Raw genomic sequence first — 17,005 nt, 5'->3', positions numbered from 1 at the left:
AGACACTGCCCACTATTCCCCTTTCTCCTGCCCCTATGTGGAATTTTGCTGTCAGGGATAGGGTTGCCAACTTTGTAATGTTTAAAAAATGGACTCTCCAGCCAGAGTGCCGGAACCTCCCTCACCCCACCTGTTCCCCCAAGGCCCTACTCCTACCCCGTCTCTTCCCCTGAGGCTCCACCCCCCATTTGCTCCTCTTCCCCACTGCCTCCATTGCTCTCTGCTTTTCATCTCTCCCCAGATTGGGAGGGACTCACCTGCAGAGCCGGGGCTGGGATCTGCAGCCGCCCGACACAGGTTGGAGATGGCTCCGGCTGAGTAGGGGCTGGCGTGGGTGATAACCCGGTGTCCCCCCTGCAGTAACCAGACTTTACTGTCAGGTCCCCTTTTTGACCGGACTTTCCAGTTGAAAACAGGACACCTGTCCACCTTCCCAGAGCCGGGGATCTATGCAGTGCTTGAACTCTGGCCACACCCCCAATATATGAAGGACCCCTGTGCTTGTTTTCTGCTTTCTAGCCCATAAGTGCAGAGGTAGCACATTGTTTATGCTCTGTTTGGATCTTACACAGCCACAGTGACACTCAGCATTTGGGCCTAAAGAATGTCTGCGTTGCAATTAGAGATGTGACTGCAACATGTGTAGATGTACCCGAGCTAGCTTTCATGTAGCTACCTCAAATAACAATAGCAGTGAAGCAGTGGCAGCATGGGCTGAACAACCCTTCCCAGGACCCTGGGTATGTACTCAAATGCTAGACCCTGCTGTCAGAGCTTCACTGCTGTTGTTATCAAGCTGGCTATATCAAAGCTAGCTCTGGTATGTCTACATCAGCTGCAGTATAGACAGACCCTCTGTGTGCACATGCAAATTCAGGAAAAGCAGAGGGAAAAACCTCACACATCCTCACCTACTTGGGAAAATAATTCTACTGCAGATCTAAGTGCTGAAAAGCCTGAGGGGGTGAGACCATTTTCCAGAGCTAATGCATGTGATATGGCATGAGGTACAAAAGAGACAGGGTCAAAGACAAAATGGGTATGGTCTGCAGGAAAATGTGACTGCATACATGCAGGAGGACCAAGCATGTAAGTCCCTACACATAGTTCTTGTGCAACTTATTTCACCTCAGATCAGGAATCAGAGTAAAGTGGGGAAGAGGTGTAATGAAGATAAATTCATTAACATTTGTGAATCACTCAGTGCTACAGTGACACATGCCATAAAGAAGACCATGAGGAAATTAATAATTCCTTATTCATTGCAAGGGTTATATGGTGTTCAGCATATAAGTGTGGGGAATTACACACTGAATGATTAAAAAGAAAAAATATTGAACAGCTGTCTCGGTCACTGAATTCCGTCCAGTCTATGTGTTGAATGAGGCAGGAAGCTTTAATTACATGTGATCATGTAATTAAAAAAAGGTATAATAATGCATCCACACAAGGGGACATGAATTAAGGTTTAACAGACAAGTCTATCTGTCTCAGTTCTGGCATTTCCTAACTTTGAGTGATTGATTCTGCAATCTAAATGTATTTTTAATGTAATGTTTTATTAACCTTGGATAATAAGTTGACCCTTTAGTGCATGTAAATTTACATGGGAAGCTGCCCACACGGTTTTTCCACTGAAAATTGAAAGTAGATGACTAAGGCCTTGGCTACACTTGCGAGTTACAGCGCTGTAAAGCCTCCCCCAGCGCTGTAACTCACTCCCTGTCCACACTGGCAGGGCACTTACAGCACTGTATCTCCCTGGGTACACCGCTGCAGGTACTCCACCTCCCCGAGAAGCATAAGAGATACAGCGGAGTGGCTACGACTCACGGGTGTGAGTGTAAACGCTTGCAGTGCTGTACTAATCACCTTGTCAAGTGGCCAATCCTCTCCATTGTGGTGACCAGCTGCAGGAATGAGGAAGTGCCGGTTTCAAAGCTCGTACCACAGAGAAAAAGCAAACAGTTTGCTGTTTGCTTTGAGTGAGTGAAAGAATGAGCAGGGGGCCGGGAGTTCGGAACTTGCAAACTAGAGTGCTGACACGCTCCAAAAAGCACTCTCTCCCCCCACACTCCCTGTCGCACTCCACCCCACCCCCGTTTTGAAAAGCACGTTGCAGCCACATGAATGCTGGGATAGCTGCCCATAGTGCACCACTCCCAACACAGCTGCAAATGTTGCAAGTGTGGCCATGCCACTGCGCTGGCAGCTGTCAGTGTGGACAGACTGCAGCGCTTTTCCCTACTCAGCTGTACGAAGACAGGTTTACCTCACAGCGCTGTACAGCTGCAAGTGTAGCCAAGGCCTAAGAGATTAGAACTCTCTTTTCCCTACTTCTGTGTGAATATTTTAAACCCATTCAAAAAAACCTTATATAACTGCATATCTACTTAAATATCCTTGCTCCTGTATACTCATGTGGCCCCATTTTTTGATGTCTAGATGTGCAACTGATGCACAATGTTTTGAAAACACCCCATTGTGCTTAATCGGGGGCAGGGAGGGAGTTCTTTTGTGTTTTTTCTGTGTCAAAATAGTTTTATTAGATGATATAGTTACCTCATATCATGTACTTGATCTTTTTTTTTTTTTTTAGAGTTAAGTAGCAACACAGAGTGTACTTTTGGAGAATACCTTTGGTCTACATGTGTATTGGCTTACATACGTATTAGCTTATATACCTCTACCCTGATATAACGTGACCTGATATAACACGAATTTAGATATAACACGGTAAAGCAGCGCTCCGGGGGGGCAGGACTGCGCACTCCGGCAGATCAAAGCAAGTTCAATATAACGCGGTTTCACCTATAACGCGGTAAGATTTTTTGGCTCCCAAGTACAGCATTATATCGGGGTAGAGGTGTATCAGTAAACACCCAAGTCACACTGTAAAACTCTAAACAGACATATAACCGTTCAACATACAGATTGCATGATCTCTTCAGTAAAAAAAAATTGTGTGTGGATGTCCCATAACCTGGCTTTAAATTGTGTAGTGATACAGAACTATTGTTCTTGATGCTAATTCTAGCCTGCAGATGCAGTGCAGCAATGTGAAAACCTCTGGTTTCCACTTTTCAGTGTATTAAATGACCTGTGAATGCATTTGAAGCTTTCTAGGTTCCAGCCCCTCAACATGAATTAGCACTTCATCTGTGTTCAGAATGAATGGACTAGCATACCTTAAAGAAATCAGCTTTTAAAATGAAAACACTGCATAGCAGCATCACATGCAGGTGACTAATGTCTTAAACAGAGCTTGAATTACTTTAAACAGCCATCAGAAAGCTTGTAAGCACCTGGTCCTTCAGGGAGCAGAGCACTTCCTGAAATATGCTGAGGACCATCAATGCCTACTGATTTCGATACGAGTTGAAGGCATTCATCAGCATATAGGATTGGCCTTTAGTTCAGAAGGTAAAAGTACAGTATGTGCTGGTGTGAACATGGTGCCTGGAGGGGCCACACTGAGAATGCTTACTCAGGGCAAACTGCAAGGAATAGGGCAGACAATTCCCAGAACTGGTGGTTTAGTCTATAATTAATTAGATTCGCCAAGCTAGTAACCAAATAGCTTCTGTAATACCACACTGGTTACCAAGAAGCCAAACTACAGTCCCCTTTAAACAATCCAACCTTTGGCTTCCATCCAGGCAGACTAATATAGTGAGGGGTTATTGAAAGCCTTATTCACCATATTTAAAGTTCTACCAATCCCAAGGGACCAGACACATTGCCCACTAGATCAATGAATATTTCAGATCTCACCCAAGTACATGCTTACAGCCGATTTTTATTAAGTAAATCTAAGGTTTATTAATAAAAGAAAAAGAAAGATTTACATATGGTTAAGAGATCAAAATACATACAAATGTGTGTAAAGTTCTTAGATTAGTTTCATAGCAGAGATGGTGAGACTGCTGATTTGTAAAAGAATTCTGGAATCAATTTAAAAGGATACAGTCCGAGTGCAGAGTTTGTTCAAATTCTTCCATGAGAATTCCAGGGTAAATCCAAAGAAATCCTGGAGATCTCAGTCTTGTGGTTTAGACTTTCCCTGTCAAAGTTTAAGCAGATCTGAAATTAAAAGGATCAGGTCCGAAGTTTCCTTTATAGTTGAAGCCATTGGATACTCTCTTGATAGCAATTGCCACAGCAGGCTCTTTGCTTTGAAGTTAATCTCCTGTTTCCTATGCATACACAGGTAACTAATTGTATTCATTAACATAAGGCAGTTAACCAATCAAATTGTAAAGGCAGTTCATTATGGCATAGACAATTATGTTGAAGACAAATGTAAATAATATCATTTCCTACAGTATCCTACATCTTTGATCTTAAAGTTAATTGACCCATCCACATGCAATTAAGACATGAAAGGGAATTAGTATCTACAAACTAATCTGGTTACATTTTAGAGACTAACAAATTTATTAGAGCATAAGCTTTCGTGGACTACAGCCCACTTCTTCGGATGCATATAGTTTCTATATGCATCCGAAGAAGTGGGCTGTAGTCCACGAAAGCTTATGCTCTAATAAATTTGTTAGTCTCTAAGGTGCCACAAGTACTCCTGTTCTTCTTTTTGCGGATACAGACTAACACGGCTGTTACTCTGAAATCTGGTTACATTGTTAACTTCTAACAAGATATAGGTAAATGCAAACCCACAGCATCTACACTTTGATTCTCTAACAAACAATACAGGCAAACATATTAAAGATTCTAGTCTACTTAACATGGCTTTGAGAACTATCTACAAGGAATGGCCCTATTTACCATTTCAGTGCCTCCTGTTAAGTTGGTATGGTCACACACAAATTGACCAATCTGTCAGTGTCACAGCTGGTAATAGAGAAGACATACCAGCTGTCATTCAGGCAAAGAATAAAATGGTGGCCAAGTTTTCAAATTTAGCCATGTAATTTGCCTACTGCAATGTTATAATTGATCAGTCAAATGGGCACATAGGTGCCCAACTACCCAATTTACATGTCTATATGCAGATTCAAGCAGCCAAATATGGATTTTGCACATTCTGTTAAGATACCAATGTTTGAAAATTGGTCTCTCTGGGCCATATTTTGATTGCAGTTACATTGGTGTAAATTTGAAGTTGCTGGGCTTGTTCCTCGGGTCTGGCTGAAACCTGGTTGGTACAGGACTCAAGGAGGTGCAGGCTAAGGTGGCCTAGTCCCTAGTGCAATTTAGAGAATCCCAAAGGCTGCTCTAAGTTTCACCAGCTGGTAACAGCCCCCCAAAGGGCTGTTTCACCAGCCAGGGATTACTGGAGTTCAGCAGTGCTCCAGCCACACCAATAACACTAGCTCATTGCTGTTACTCCAGAGTAACGCCAGTGTAATTGAAAGAATAAATAAATTTTCCTCTCCCTGCTTTAGAAAGAAACATGATGTTGCACAAAATATGCAGTTCTAAGACTCCCAAGACAGTATTGATTGTGAATGTTGCTGTTATTCCCATTGATCTTTCATGAAGCTAAACAGCACAACATTCATTCATTTGCATGTCATAGCAGAGTTCAGTATTATTTTTGTAAATCTTCTAACGTAATGACTACAGAACAGCATGTAATTTCACTTTTCATTTTGCCCCCTTACTTCTCGCTGTAGAGATGATAATTATTATTAGCCTGCAATTGTCCCCAAAATGTGCTAGGTGCTTTAGTGTGATATGAAATGAACTACATATTTGTGGCAAGATCCTTATTTAATTGAAGTCAATGGTAAAACTCCCTTTGACTCCAAATGGGCCCAAGATTTGGTTCTTGGAAAGTAAAATGCTGTGTAGAATTCTTTATTAATTCTTGTGTTTTCATCTCTTCAGGGGATGAGCACTCCCGGGAATCTCCAGCCCCAGCAGAAGCACAGATGCAGGCTGGGGTGGAAGGCAGTGGAAGGGGAAATCGTTGCTGTTGGAAATGCTCAGTGACCCAACTCAAGAAATTTTTCTGGGGAGTGGCAGTGGTCCTGGGTGTCTGCTCCTCCTGGTCCGGTTCAACCCAGCTAGCAAAATTGACCTTTAAGAAATTCGATGCACCCTTCACTCTGACATGGTTTGCAACAAACTGGAACTTTTTCTTTTTTCCTTTGTATTATATTGGACATGTTTTCAAATCAACTGAGAAACAGTCTCCGAAGCAGAGATACAGGTAAGAGAGCTTTGTGTTTTCAGTTTTGCTTTCATGATACTTGAACGTTGCTGTACCCCTTGAGCTGATGTTTTATTCAGATCACTTTGTTAAATCAATATTGAATGTTTTTCTATTCAGCTTTGTTAAAGAGGGTTCTGAATTCACTATTGAAGGCTTGCAAGCTGAGTATGTTTTTTATTCCTTCTATGAACTTATTCCAAAAGAAGACTTGCAGGTTCATTTCCAATGCTTGTTTTAAAGGCATTTGATTGAAGTGTGCACTTTATTTTGTTACCTGTCTGGGGTTTTCCATCTTATCCTTGAAAAAAATTGCGTTCTTCCTCTACTTTAGAGCTAACTTTCTTGCAATCTTTCCCTCATAGTAAAATGGGAAAGCAGCTGCTTCCAAAACCTATGCTTCTGTGGCACCATGGATTGCCTGCAAAGGATGCTATAACATTGGGTTGGCAAATCCCTTTCATCTCTAGATATTTAGAGCTGAACTCTGACCCCAGTGACACCCCAGCTACCACATACATTTCATTGGGGTAGCACAGGTATAGCTGAGGGTAGAATTTAGCCCTTAATGTACCTTTTTCCATCTACAAGGTGTGGATCACCTCATGGGAAGTGCTGAGTGTCTAACTCCCATTAGCTTCAGTTGCAATTGAGGGCCCTTAATCAGCTTCAGGATCTGGCTCATTTCGAGGTTCTCCCCCAGTCTTGGAACTGCATTTTTCACTCCTTTTCCAGCCTTAGCAAAAACTTCTCAGATAAAATGTTTGAATTGAAGATATCCTTCAATGAATAAAAGTCTCTTCTGTAGCCCAGTGATGCTTAGTGCAGCTTGATGCAATGCCAGAGTCTAGTATTACTTCATGTAAACAACCTCCTTTACATTTATGTTAAAAAGGTACAAAGTCACCAAGTTAGTCCCATGTCAGTCTGACATCTTCGCAAACATTACCTTCTCTTTTTAAAAGGTTGTAGAATTAGGAATCTAATTGGGCTATGCAGAGATGAGATGTCACTGTTAGAGACCCGCCTGAAAAAGTCTTTAGCCCAATGTCAGGGCAATGAAAAACCGGACTTGGGAACATCTTTTGTCTCAGTTATACCAGTGGGACCCTCGTGACTTCAGAGAGGTTGCCCAGATATGGGAGCAGGTATAATTTGCTCCTTCACTGAGATTTTTTTAACTTCCAGATGTGTAGTAATGGGTCAGAAACTTACTATAGAACATACCTATGAAATCAGGGCACTCAAGAGGTACTGTACTCTATGTTACTATGGTAAAGATTAAAAATCATGGAATTTCATTCTGGTTAATGTTAGTTATATCTTCTTACTGTTATAACTTCGTCAGGGAAATTGTGGATGAAGGGACTTCACCACAATTCTTCAGTTCCTACGGCAATACCAAGGAGTTTTAGAATAAGGTTTAAGATGACGCTGTCATTACACTTCAACTTCAGCCTGCAGCAAGCCATAATGTCAATGAAATATATTTCCATTCATTTTTATCCCCCTTTTGAGAAATGAGAGAACCTAGACGTTAGAGATTGTGACAGTTTTGTCCAAAAGTGATCATGAATACTAACATATTACTACCAGATTTTATTTCTTTGGTTTGTTTGTGTTGGGTTTTTTTTTACTTTCAATTTGCTGCAGACAACCTTATGTTTAAATACTTGTGAATCCTGGTGTGAGATACTGTAGCCCTTCAAATCCCCAGAGCTTAAAAGCAGCACACTAATTTTCTTCTTCTTTAAGGTTAATTAATTCTGCTGATAATCTTATGCCTTCCATTCAATTAATTGATGACTGAGCTGAAGAAAGAGTGCAAATTCTAAATTCTATTTGAGAAGTAGCTGAGATTTCATTTCAAATAAACATATTGCCTGTTTAGTGAACAATTGTGAAGACTGTACATTTGCACCTTTGACCAGCAGAGTGAATTGTGATTAACTAAGCATATTATAGGCATCTACTGGATAGGGCACTGGATGGTGTGTTAAGAGACCTGGGTTCTATTTCTGTCACTGACTTACTGGATGATTTTGGGTAACTCACTTCACCCCTCTGTTTCTCCTCCATACTTTGTCTATTAGATTATAAACTGTTCACGGGAGGGACTGTCCCTTGTTAGGTGTATATACAGTGCCTACCACAATGGGTCCATGATCTAAATTGGGATTTTTATGTGCCACTGCTATACAAATAATTATTAATAACATATATGCAAAATCCTATATTATTCCTGAGGAAACACAAGGGTATGTTTCCTGCAGCAAGTGTTATTTATTGCCTTTTCTGCATATATGTGGTAGTACTTTTTATAGATTCATAGATCCCAAGACCAAAAGGGACCACTCTGATCATCTAGTCTGAGCTTCTGTATAATACAGGCCATAGAACTTCCCTGAAATAATTCCTGTTTGAACTAGAGCATCTGTCATAGGAAAAACATCCAATCTTGATGTAAAATTGTCAGTGATGCAGAATCCATCACAACCCTTGGTACATTGTTCCAGTAGTTAATTACTTTCACTGTTAAAATTTATTAGACCAGAGAGAGGCTGATTCTATAGTCTGGTGGTTAGCATAAGGTACTCAGTTGGGAGGGGGAGAGTCAGGGTCAAGTCCCTGATCCAATAAACACTTAATTATTCATACAAAGTGTAACAGCTCCAACAGGAGAAGTTAAGAAAGACCCAACCCAGTTTAGCCCATAATCTGATGGCTAAAGCACTCACCTGGCATACAAGAAAACTTGGATCAAGTCCGTGTTCCAAATCAGATGGAGAATGGATTTGAACTCAGATCTTTTACATCCCAGGTGAGTGCCCTAACCACAAGCGGGGTCATAGGTGCTGGAGCTGGATGCGCTGCCACACTCCCTGGCTTCAAGTGGTTTCCAGGATTTACAGTTTGGTTCAATGGCTCTCAGCATTCCCACTGTACAAATTGTTCCAGCACCCCGGGGGGTTACCTAGTCCAGAGGTATTAGAAAGTGGTTCAGGAGGAGATGCAGTGTCCGCACCAAAGGACATCACAGAGATGACAGGGCCCGTGCTAAAAGAGGAGGCCCCAGAGCATTGTTTCCCACTGTCGCATCCTTTAAATTCTCCTCCCGGCTCCCTCCCATTACAAGTTTTGGTGAGAGCTGTGGATTACTTGACAAAGGCTAGATGGTAAATCATGTAAAATGTCACATTAATAAACCTTGCATTTTAAACCTTTTTATACTTAAACTTTATAGAAAAGAAAAAGGAAATGAGAAATCATAAAAGCATCATAAGAACGGATGGATGGGTTTCTCCCCCAAAGACAAACATTTGAACTACTTATTCTGCTTTTAAAAGCCTCCTGTACAGTATCTCCCTATATAATTCTAGAACATCTTGTAACTTCTTCATAGAAGGCTATATCGGTCCTACACACAAACTAGTTTAAAGTTAGGCACCTTTTTGCATGGTAAAGCACATTTTATTATTTATATGCCTAAATGTGGATTGAGGAGCCTACCTTTAGGAAGCCAAATTTGAATTTTTTTGACTAAAACTGTATCGCACTTCTTTACATTTAACAGGTTGGTTGGTTGTTTTCTTTATACGATTTTCCAATGTTTGTCCATAATGTGGATTAATCATTTAATGGATGTTTTAAAAAATTTATTAAAACAGCCATATTATTTTACTGAAAAACTAGCTGAAGTACAAGTTGCAAACAGCCACTTATAAACTAGTTGGTAAGGATTACTGATAGGATTCTCTCCACCTGCGCAGTAACACTACAGGACCTATAAAAACCCCACTGAGAACACCTTATCAGAGCACAATGGGAGTATCAATGATAATTCAATTCAGACAATATTGATTAATTTCAAATTATATCCAGGTTGAGGGACCTTCACAATTAATAGGATGCCATTCTTCAGCTGTACTTTTGAAGATGGGTTAGGATAAGCAGAAGCACCTCCATTGTCTTAAGAACTACTTTGGGCCTAATTCTTCCCTTAAGCTGTAATCCAGGCTATCTCACTGAAGACAAGGTAGACTTAGAGCCTTAATAAGATATTGTTTAACTCTGCATTTATCCAGGGGGAAGTACCTCTTAAAAATTCACTTTAGGCTTGTCTACACAGGGACACTCAGGAAAATTAATCTAAATTAACCAAAGGTGTGAATTTAAAGTAGATTAGCTAAACTGTATTAAACCCCTGTGTGGACACTCTCCTTCAGAATTAGTGTCTCTAATTTGGTTTAGCATAATTCACTGTTAACAGTTTATTAATGGGCATCAGCAGGGCCTACAGGGACAGTTAGACCATGGCAGGATAGTGTCGGGTAGATTCGGCCTCCAGCTTGTCGTGAACTAAACATTTGTATAGACAAGCCCTGAGAATAATGACTAAATGTAGGTTTATATGGAATTGGACCAGAATACTGGTGTTAACAATGTGCAGGGCCGGGGGTGGTGAGGAAGAGGGACCTGATTCTGATCTTATTTACTCTGATATAACTCCATTGATGCCACTTTGATTTACATTTGTGTAGGATTAAAATTGGGTACAGAATCATTAATTACCAGAAGTGTTCAGTGTCTCAGTTTTATATTACACCCAAAAGATTACTATAAAAAGATCAGACTCTAGCCCAGCATCTCCCGTAACCCCAACAATTTACTGGAGCCCATTAGTTCAATATTGACTGAGGAGCAGGAGCACTACTCCACTGAATCACCAACACCACTTCCTATGCGTGGGTTCCCCTTAGAAATCTCCCACCCAGAAACAGGCAATCACCTGACCATGATGAAGTTAGGGAAGCTGATGAGGACATAGTCTGAGATGGTACGACTTGGGAGCTTTGTGCTATTGATTTTTAATGTTCAATGTTCATGAATCATTCTTATCCAAATAGCATTAAAATGCTGCAGTGTGGTTGGCTATTGACATTCCACTAATTTATATTTCTGCTTATGTATGAGCGTTACCACCAGAGAACACAGCATTAACAAAGCCATAAATAAGACAGGAAAATATCAGGACATCATGAATTTAAGCATATTTAGCAAATGTTATCCAGCAAAGCATAATATATTTTTGCTTTTAAAAAAACTTCCGTTTATAAATTCTGCCACTTCTAGTTCGGTACATTAGCCTTAAATTAATGCACTTTTACTCCACATTCCTACAATATAATTACTTTACAATTCAATTCCACATTAGCAAATTGAAACAAATTCAATTTAAAATAAAAATACTTTGGGCCAGATTCTGATCTCAGTGATTTTAGACTGGTGTAAATCTCCAGACTGAACTCCAAATGAAGTCAGTAGAATTACATGGAGTTTATACCAATCTAACGGGGATCTGTCTGGCCTAATGGACATACTCATGCAAATCAGTTAACTGGGATAACATTTGAATATTGCTGCCTTACAAAAACTCAGATCTCTGCTGCAGAAGCATTGTTGGTGTTCTATGCAAATGGATTATCATAATCATAGAGAGCTAATTCCAGGTGAGTTATTTTTGACCACTGTCATCTTGGGTATTGGTCCCACTACTAAGATTGCTTTAATTGAAACTATACTTTACTTCTAACGTATTTGACTCAAAGGAGACAAGGCAAGAGTTTCAGTATCGCTCATAAATAGGGCCCTACCAAATTCACAGCCATGAAAACACATAATGGACCATGAAATCTGATCTCCCCCATGAAATCTGGCTATTGTAGGGGAAGAGGGCTCCTACTGTGCGCTGGGCTCCAGTTGCTAGTCCCGGCTGGGGTGGGGAGGAACAGGACTTCCTCTGCCCTGAAGAGGAAGTCCCATCCCTTCCCAGCCTGACTAGCAGCTGGAGCCTGGCACGCGGTAGGAGCCCCCGATTGGGGCGCCCCCAGCAGCCTGGGGGAGGTCAGCTCCACCTCCGGGAACCTCCCCCTGCTGCAGAATGCTCCACGGCTGCTGGTTGGGAGCCCAGCTCTGAAGGCAGGGCAGAAGTGAGTGACCAAGAGCTTCCTGCAGCTGGAGGAGGTTCCCAGAGGTGGGTTTGACCCAGCCCTGGGAGCAGCCTGTGCAGGGGAAGAGGAAGTCCTGTCCCTCCCCAGCCCTACCGGGACTAGCAGCTGGAGCCTGGCGCACAGTGGGAGCCCCTGGCTGGGGCGCCCCCGGCCCTGCCCCTCCCCAGCTCCGAGCCTAGCCCTCAGGATCAAAGGGGCCTTGGGCTAGCTATGTGGGAGCGGTGTTATGCAGACAAAACTACACAGGAACGTTTCAGGGGGCAAGGCACATTTATTATGATAACACAATTTGATTTACGACCAATAACTAATACCTAATACCTATACACACACATACACACACACACACATCAGATGTTCTGCAGCTGCTGTATAGTTACCAGTCCTGAACGTAGCTTGAGTCCGTGGCTTGATTTTGCAGCTTGGGTTCGTAGCTTGTGGCGGCTAACTGGCCAGGAAAGCCAGGCACAAGGAAGGGCTGGGTCTGCCCTCCCATGTTGGCAGCAGAACTTTACCCTTTCAAGTCTTCCATCTCACCCATCCTTTTTGTAGGCTTTAGTTTGAATCCAGAGTCTATAGGTCTTGCTGTGTCACGTTGCCTCTGGGTTCTGTGTGACTGATCACCCATCAATTGCAGACGTGACTTTCAGCCTCAGACCTGGCTTTGATCTTTCTTCTATTGTACCTTTGTTCTTTTCTTTTTAGGGTGGACTCTTCTTACTTTGTTAGGGCTGTTGTCTGCATCTTCAGCCGTTGGTGTTTGAACTCTGTTTCGTCAGGACAGGCTGGTGTTGGAGGTTGATTCCATCATCCATACATACCTTATTTACACATCTAAACTAAACTAATAAAATTACAGCAGGGTTTTCCAAAAATGAAGGTTGCAGCAAGTTTTTACAAAATGGAGTAAGCGTTGTAAAATGGAGTTTGAATTACAATATGGCAAACAGTGAACAGACGTTACAATATAGACAAGTGTAATGAATGGCAAACAGTGAACAGAAGTTACAATACCGAAACAGTGCAAGTCTCAGTGATTTAAGCAGGAATTGGATTGACAGTGAAAGTTACAAGGGCAACTGGCTGAACAGCTATGGCTCTTAACAAGCATCTTAATTGTCAATTAGCCAGTTATTGGGGTAACTGGTTTTATGAATGAATGTTGTTTTATTCATAAAACTTTACTTATGAAGTTACATTAATACAGTGAACAATTAAAAACAATTTCATTCATCAGTTCTACAGCAGGGAGACCACAGCATCCCCCTGACCATGGAGCCTGGATGGTTGCTCACCCGTAAGGCTGGCCCTGCCCCCCCCCCCCCCCAGTGACATACCCCCCATACCCTGCAACCCTCCCTTCTAGGCTGCTACTGGCAGCAGTGCTGGCTTTAGGGCTGGGCACCCAGCCATCAGCCACTGCTCTCCAGCTGCCCAGCTCTGAAGGCAGTGCCCCTGCCAGCAGCAGCGCAGAAGTAAGGGTAGCAATCCCATGAATCCCTTTTGGGACGGGACCCCTTGAAATTTACAACATCATGAAATTTCAGATGTAAACATCTGAAACGGTGAAACTGACTATTTAAAAAATCCTATGACCATGAAATTGACCATGAAATTCCCCTCAGCTTGGGGAGGTATGTAACTCACACACCTCTGGGGTGTGGTGTTCTGTCCCCTCTAGTGGGACTGAGACCACTTAGAGAGAGAGATTAATGAATCTGCACTACAGCCTTAGCTAACAGCCATATGGCTTTTAGCTCATGCACCAAGCTCCAGAGAACCGAGGTTCAATCCTGCCTGCCGACAACCGAGGTCTGTCAGCGTTACATTAAACAGCAGATATTTAATTCTCTTACCATAAACACCATGACGCTGTCCCTGGCACTTTACAGCACTACAACTTGCTGCGCTCAGGGGGGTGTTTTTTCACCCCCCCTGAGCGGAAAGTTGCAGCGCTGTGAATTGCCAGTGGAGACAAGTTCTAAGTATATCTTGGTGCCACTAGATGGGACAGAACACCACGCCCAGGAGGTGTGTGGGTTACACTAACACCCTTCCTCGCTTCCTCCAAATACAGAGTCAAACTCCTTATATGGAGGTTGGGTTTAGGCTTAGCCCAAGTTAAAGCTGAAATCAATGGATAAGTGTAAGTGAGCAGGATTTGGCCCTGTTTCTTCTTATTGGCAAAAATGGCTTACATAAGTATAGCTGAAATTCAGGGCAAGGATGTGAAGCTACAATCATTTAAATTGTATGTTTCCTTTTGGAATTACTATTTTTCCCTATCAGATAATAAATGCTTCCTCTAAAGGAAAATGTGCTTTTCTCTTTAAAGGTGTCTATTCTTCTCCATCTGATATATCAGTCTGGAACTAGTGTCATTCGCTGTCACCTTGTGAGGGATAGGAAGAGGCACCAGACTCACTGTGACAAATATTATAAGAACCACCCTACTGGTTCAGACCATAGGTCCATCTAACCCAGTATCCTGTCTTCTGACAGTGGCCAATGCCAGGTGCCCCAGAGGGAAAGAACAGAACCGGTAATCATCAAGTGATCCATTCCCTGTCACCCATTCCCAGCTTCTGGCAGACAAAGGCTAGGGACACCATCCCTGCCCATCCTGGCTAAAAAGTGAAGAGCAACAAGCACTCTCGGCCCTGCCCTGTCTCCCACCAATTCTTTGCCTCATTTTGAGTGAGTCAGAATGATGCTCCAGCTCCTTTGACAGAAAAAGATACAGTTATATTTACTTACCATGAATCAGAAGGCAGGTAAACCAAGACAAAGGGGCAAGGAATGTGCACCTTGGAGAGCTACTTCAGCCCATGGCTGCTGGATCTATTTGTCTCTCCTTCCCAGAGGACTCTGACCCTTGATGGTGACAGTCTTTGGCACTGCTTGTACCTGTGCCTTCCACCTTCAACACTTCTGACTGTTGTGCTTTTTTGGATGCACAGAATCATAGAATATCAGGGTTGGAAGGGACCTCAGGAGGTCATCTAGTCCAATCCCCTGCTCAAAGCAGGACCAACCCCCAGACAGATTTTTGCCCCGAGATCCGTAAATGGCCCCCTCAAGGATTGGACTCACAACCCTGGGTTTAGCAGGCCAATGCTCAAACCACTGAGCTATCCCCAGAAGAAGTGGGAAATCCCCAAGTGGCCCCCCAACTCTTCCCCTCCAACTAACGTAAGCAGGCTAGCTACTGAAGCTAAGAAGATGTATTGGTACTCTTCTGCCACAGATCAGGCCTCTTAGGGCAGGTCTTCACTACGGGGAGTGGTCGATTTAAGATACGCAAATTCAGCTACGCAAATAGCGTAGCTGAATTCGACATATTGGAGCCAACTTACCCCGCTGTGAGGACAGCAGCAAAATCGACCTCCGCGGCTCCCCATCAGCGGCGCTTACTCCTACCTCCGCTGGTGGAGTAAGCGCATCGATTCGGGGATCGATTGTCGCGTCCCGATGAGACGCGATAATTCGATCCCCGAGAGATCGATTTCTACCCGCTGATTCAGGCGGGTAGTGTAGACCTAGCCTTAGTCTCAGCTCAGACAGATTCTGTTGTTAAACTTTGTCAGAGAAACTAAGATTATGAAGAACTGCTCCCTGATGGAAACTGTGATAACCACATTCTCTTTTCTTCTGAAGTGGTTGTGGATCCCACCAATCTGGAGGACCCGGGGATAATGGCAGATCCACCCCATGGGATGTTCCAGAGATAGCTTCCAGTTTCCATCTTCAGGTGTTCTATTAAAGATCCTGCCATACCTATGCAGAAATATTACCGAATTATTACTTAAGCCCATCACTTTGGTCATTTCCTCAGGGAAAATTCTCATTTTAGAAGAGGACTAATTTATAATAACACTGCTCTACAGCCAAAATGCTTCTGAAATAAATGTAATCAAACTTTACTAATTCTGGGTCACTGAGAACGAAAATGATGCTTAAAATTGTTGATTGGCTCTAGTTTCAAGATATGCTATTGGGTCAGTATATACGACCCTTGACTTGGGAATGGCGGAGGATAAGTGAGTTATAAAGGGAAGGGATCTCAATTTAAACCAGAAATGACTAAAATACATTCTTACTGAATTTGCATTGACTAGACTCTTGATTCTTTTGTGTTAGAGTCCTGTGAATATAAAAGACTCGCAAACTATATTACTGGTGAGTTTTCACCAACACAGCACATTTGGAGTGAATTTTGCAGCACATTTGCAGAACAAACTTCATATTCAAAATTACCAGCATTTGCACAAGAAACAGGCTTCTAACAGGTAGTAGATGTATCTAGTTAGAAATAAAAACATTCCAAATAACCACACACAAAAAAAAGCTCAATTTTTTAAATACGACCAACTGCTCACAAACAAGCTACAGACTGGGAATTATCTAGAGATTACACTGTTCTATAGCCAAAATGCTTCTGAAATAAATGTTGTCAAACTTTACTAATTCTGGGTCACTGAGAATGAAAATGATGCTTAAAATTGTTGATTGGCTCTAGTTTTCAAGATATGCTATTGGGTCAGTATATACGACCCTTGACTTGGGAATGGCAGAGGATAAGTGAGTTATAAAGGGAAGGGATCTCAATTTAAACCAGAAATGACTAAAATACATCTTTGACTGGATCTATGAATAAATCTATGGCTGGGTTTGGACAGTACTTGCTTTTTAGGCAAAACAATGAATGATGCAATCTGAAGCTGGTATTGCGTCATACATGATATGAATTGCATCATGTTATTCCTAGAAGTCATGGATGATTCAATCATAACGAAGCTTACATCACTCTGCTGAACAA

At 42.2% G+C, this 17,005-nt stretch overlaps 1 protein-coding gene across 3 annotated transcripts in view; it reads left to right on the top strand.

Annotated features, from left to right (window-relative positions):
- SLC35F3 (solute carrier family 35 member F3) overlaps positions 1 to 17,005 on the top strand; it is a 291,217-nt gene that overhangs the window by 198,445 nt on the left and 75,767 nt on the right. For all 3 annotated transcript variants that reach the window (XM_054023503.1, XM_054023504.1, XM_054023505.1), the window contains one exon: positions 5,851 to 6,175. In XM_054023503.1, coding sequence (XP_053879478.1) covers positions 5,851 to 6,175 — 325 coding nt within the window. The remainder of the gene's footprint in view (positions 1 to 5,850; positions 6,176 to 17,005) is intronic.

Source organism: Malaclemys terrapin, chromosome 3 (assembly GCF_027887155.1).
Source record: "Malaclemys terrapin pileata isolate rMalTer1 chromosome 3, rMalTer1.hap1, whole genome shotgun sequence".
NCBI classification, from domain to species: Eukaryota; Metazoa; Chordata; order Testudines; family Emydidae; genus Malaclemys; species Malaclemys terrapin.
The sequence above is the reverse complement of the archived record's forward strand: the minus strand, read 5'-3'. Positions and strand labels throughout refer to the sequence as shown.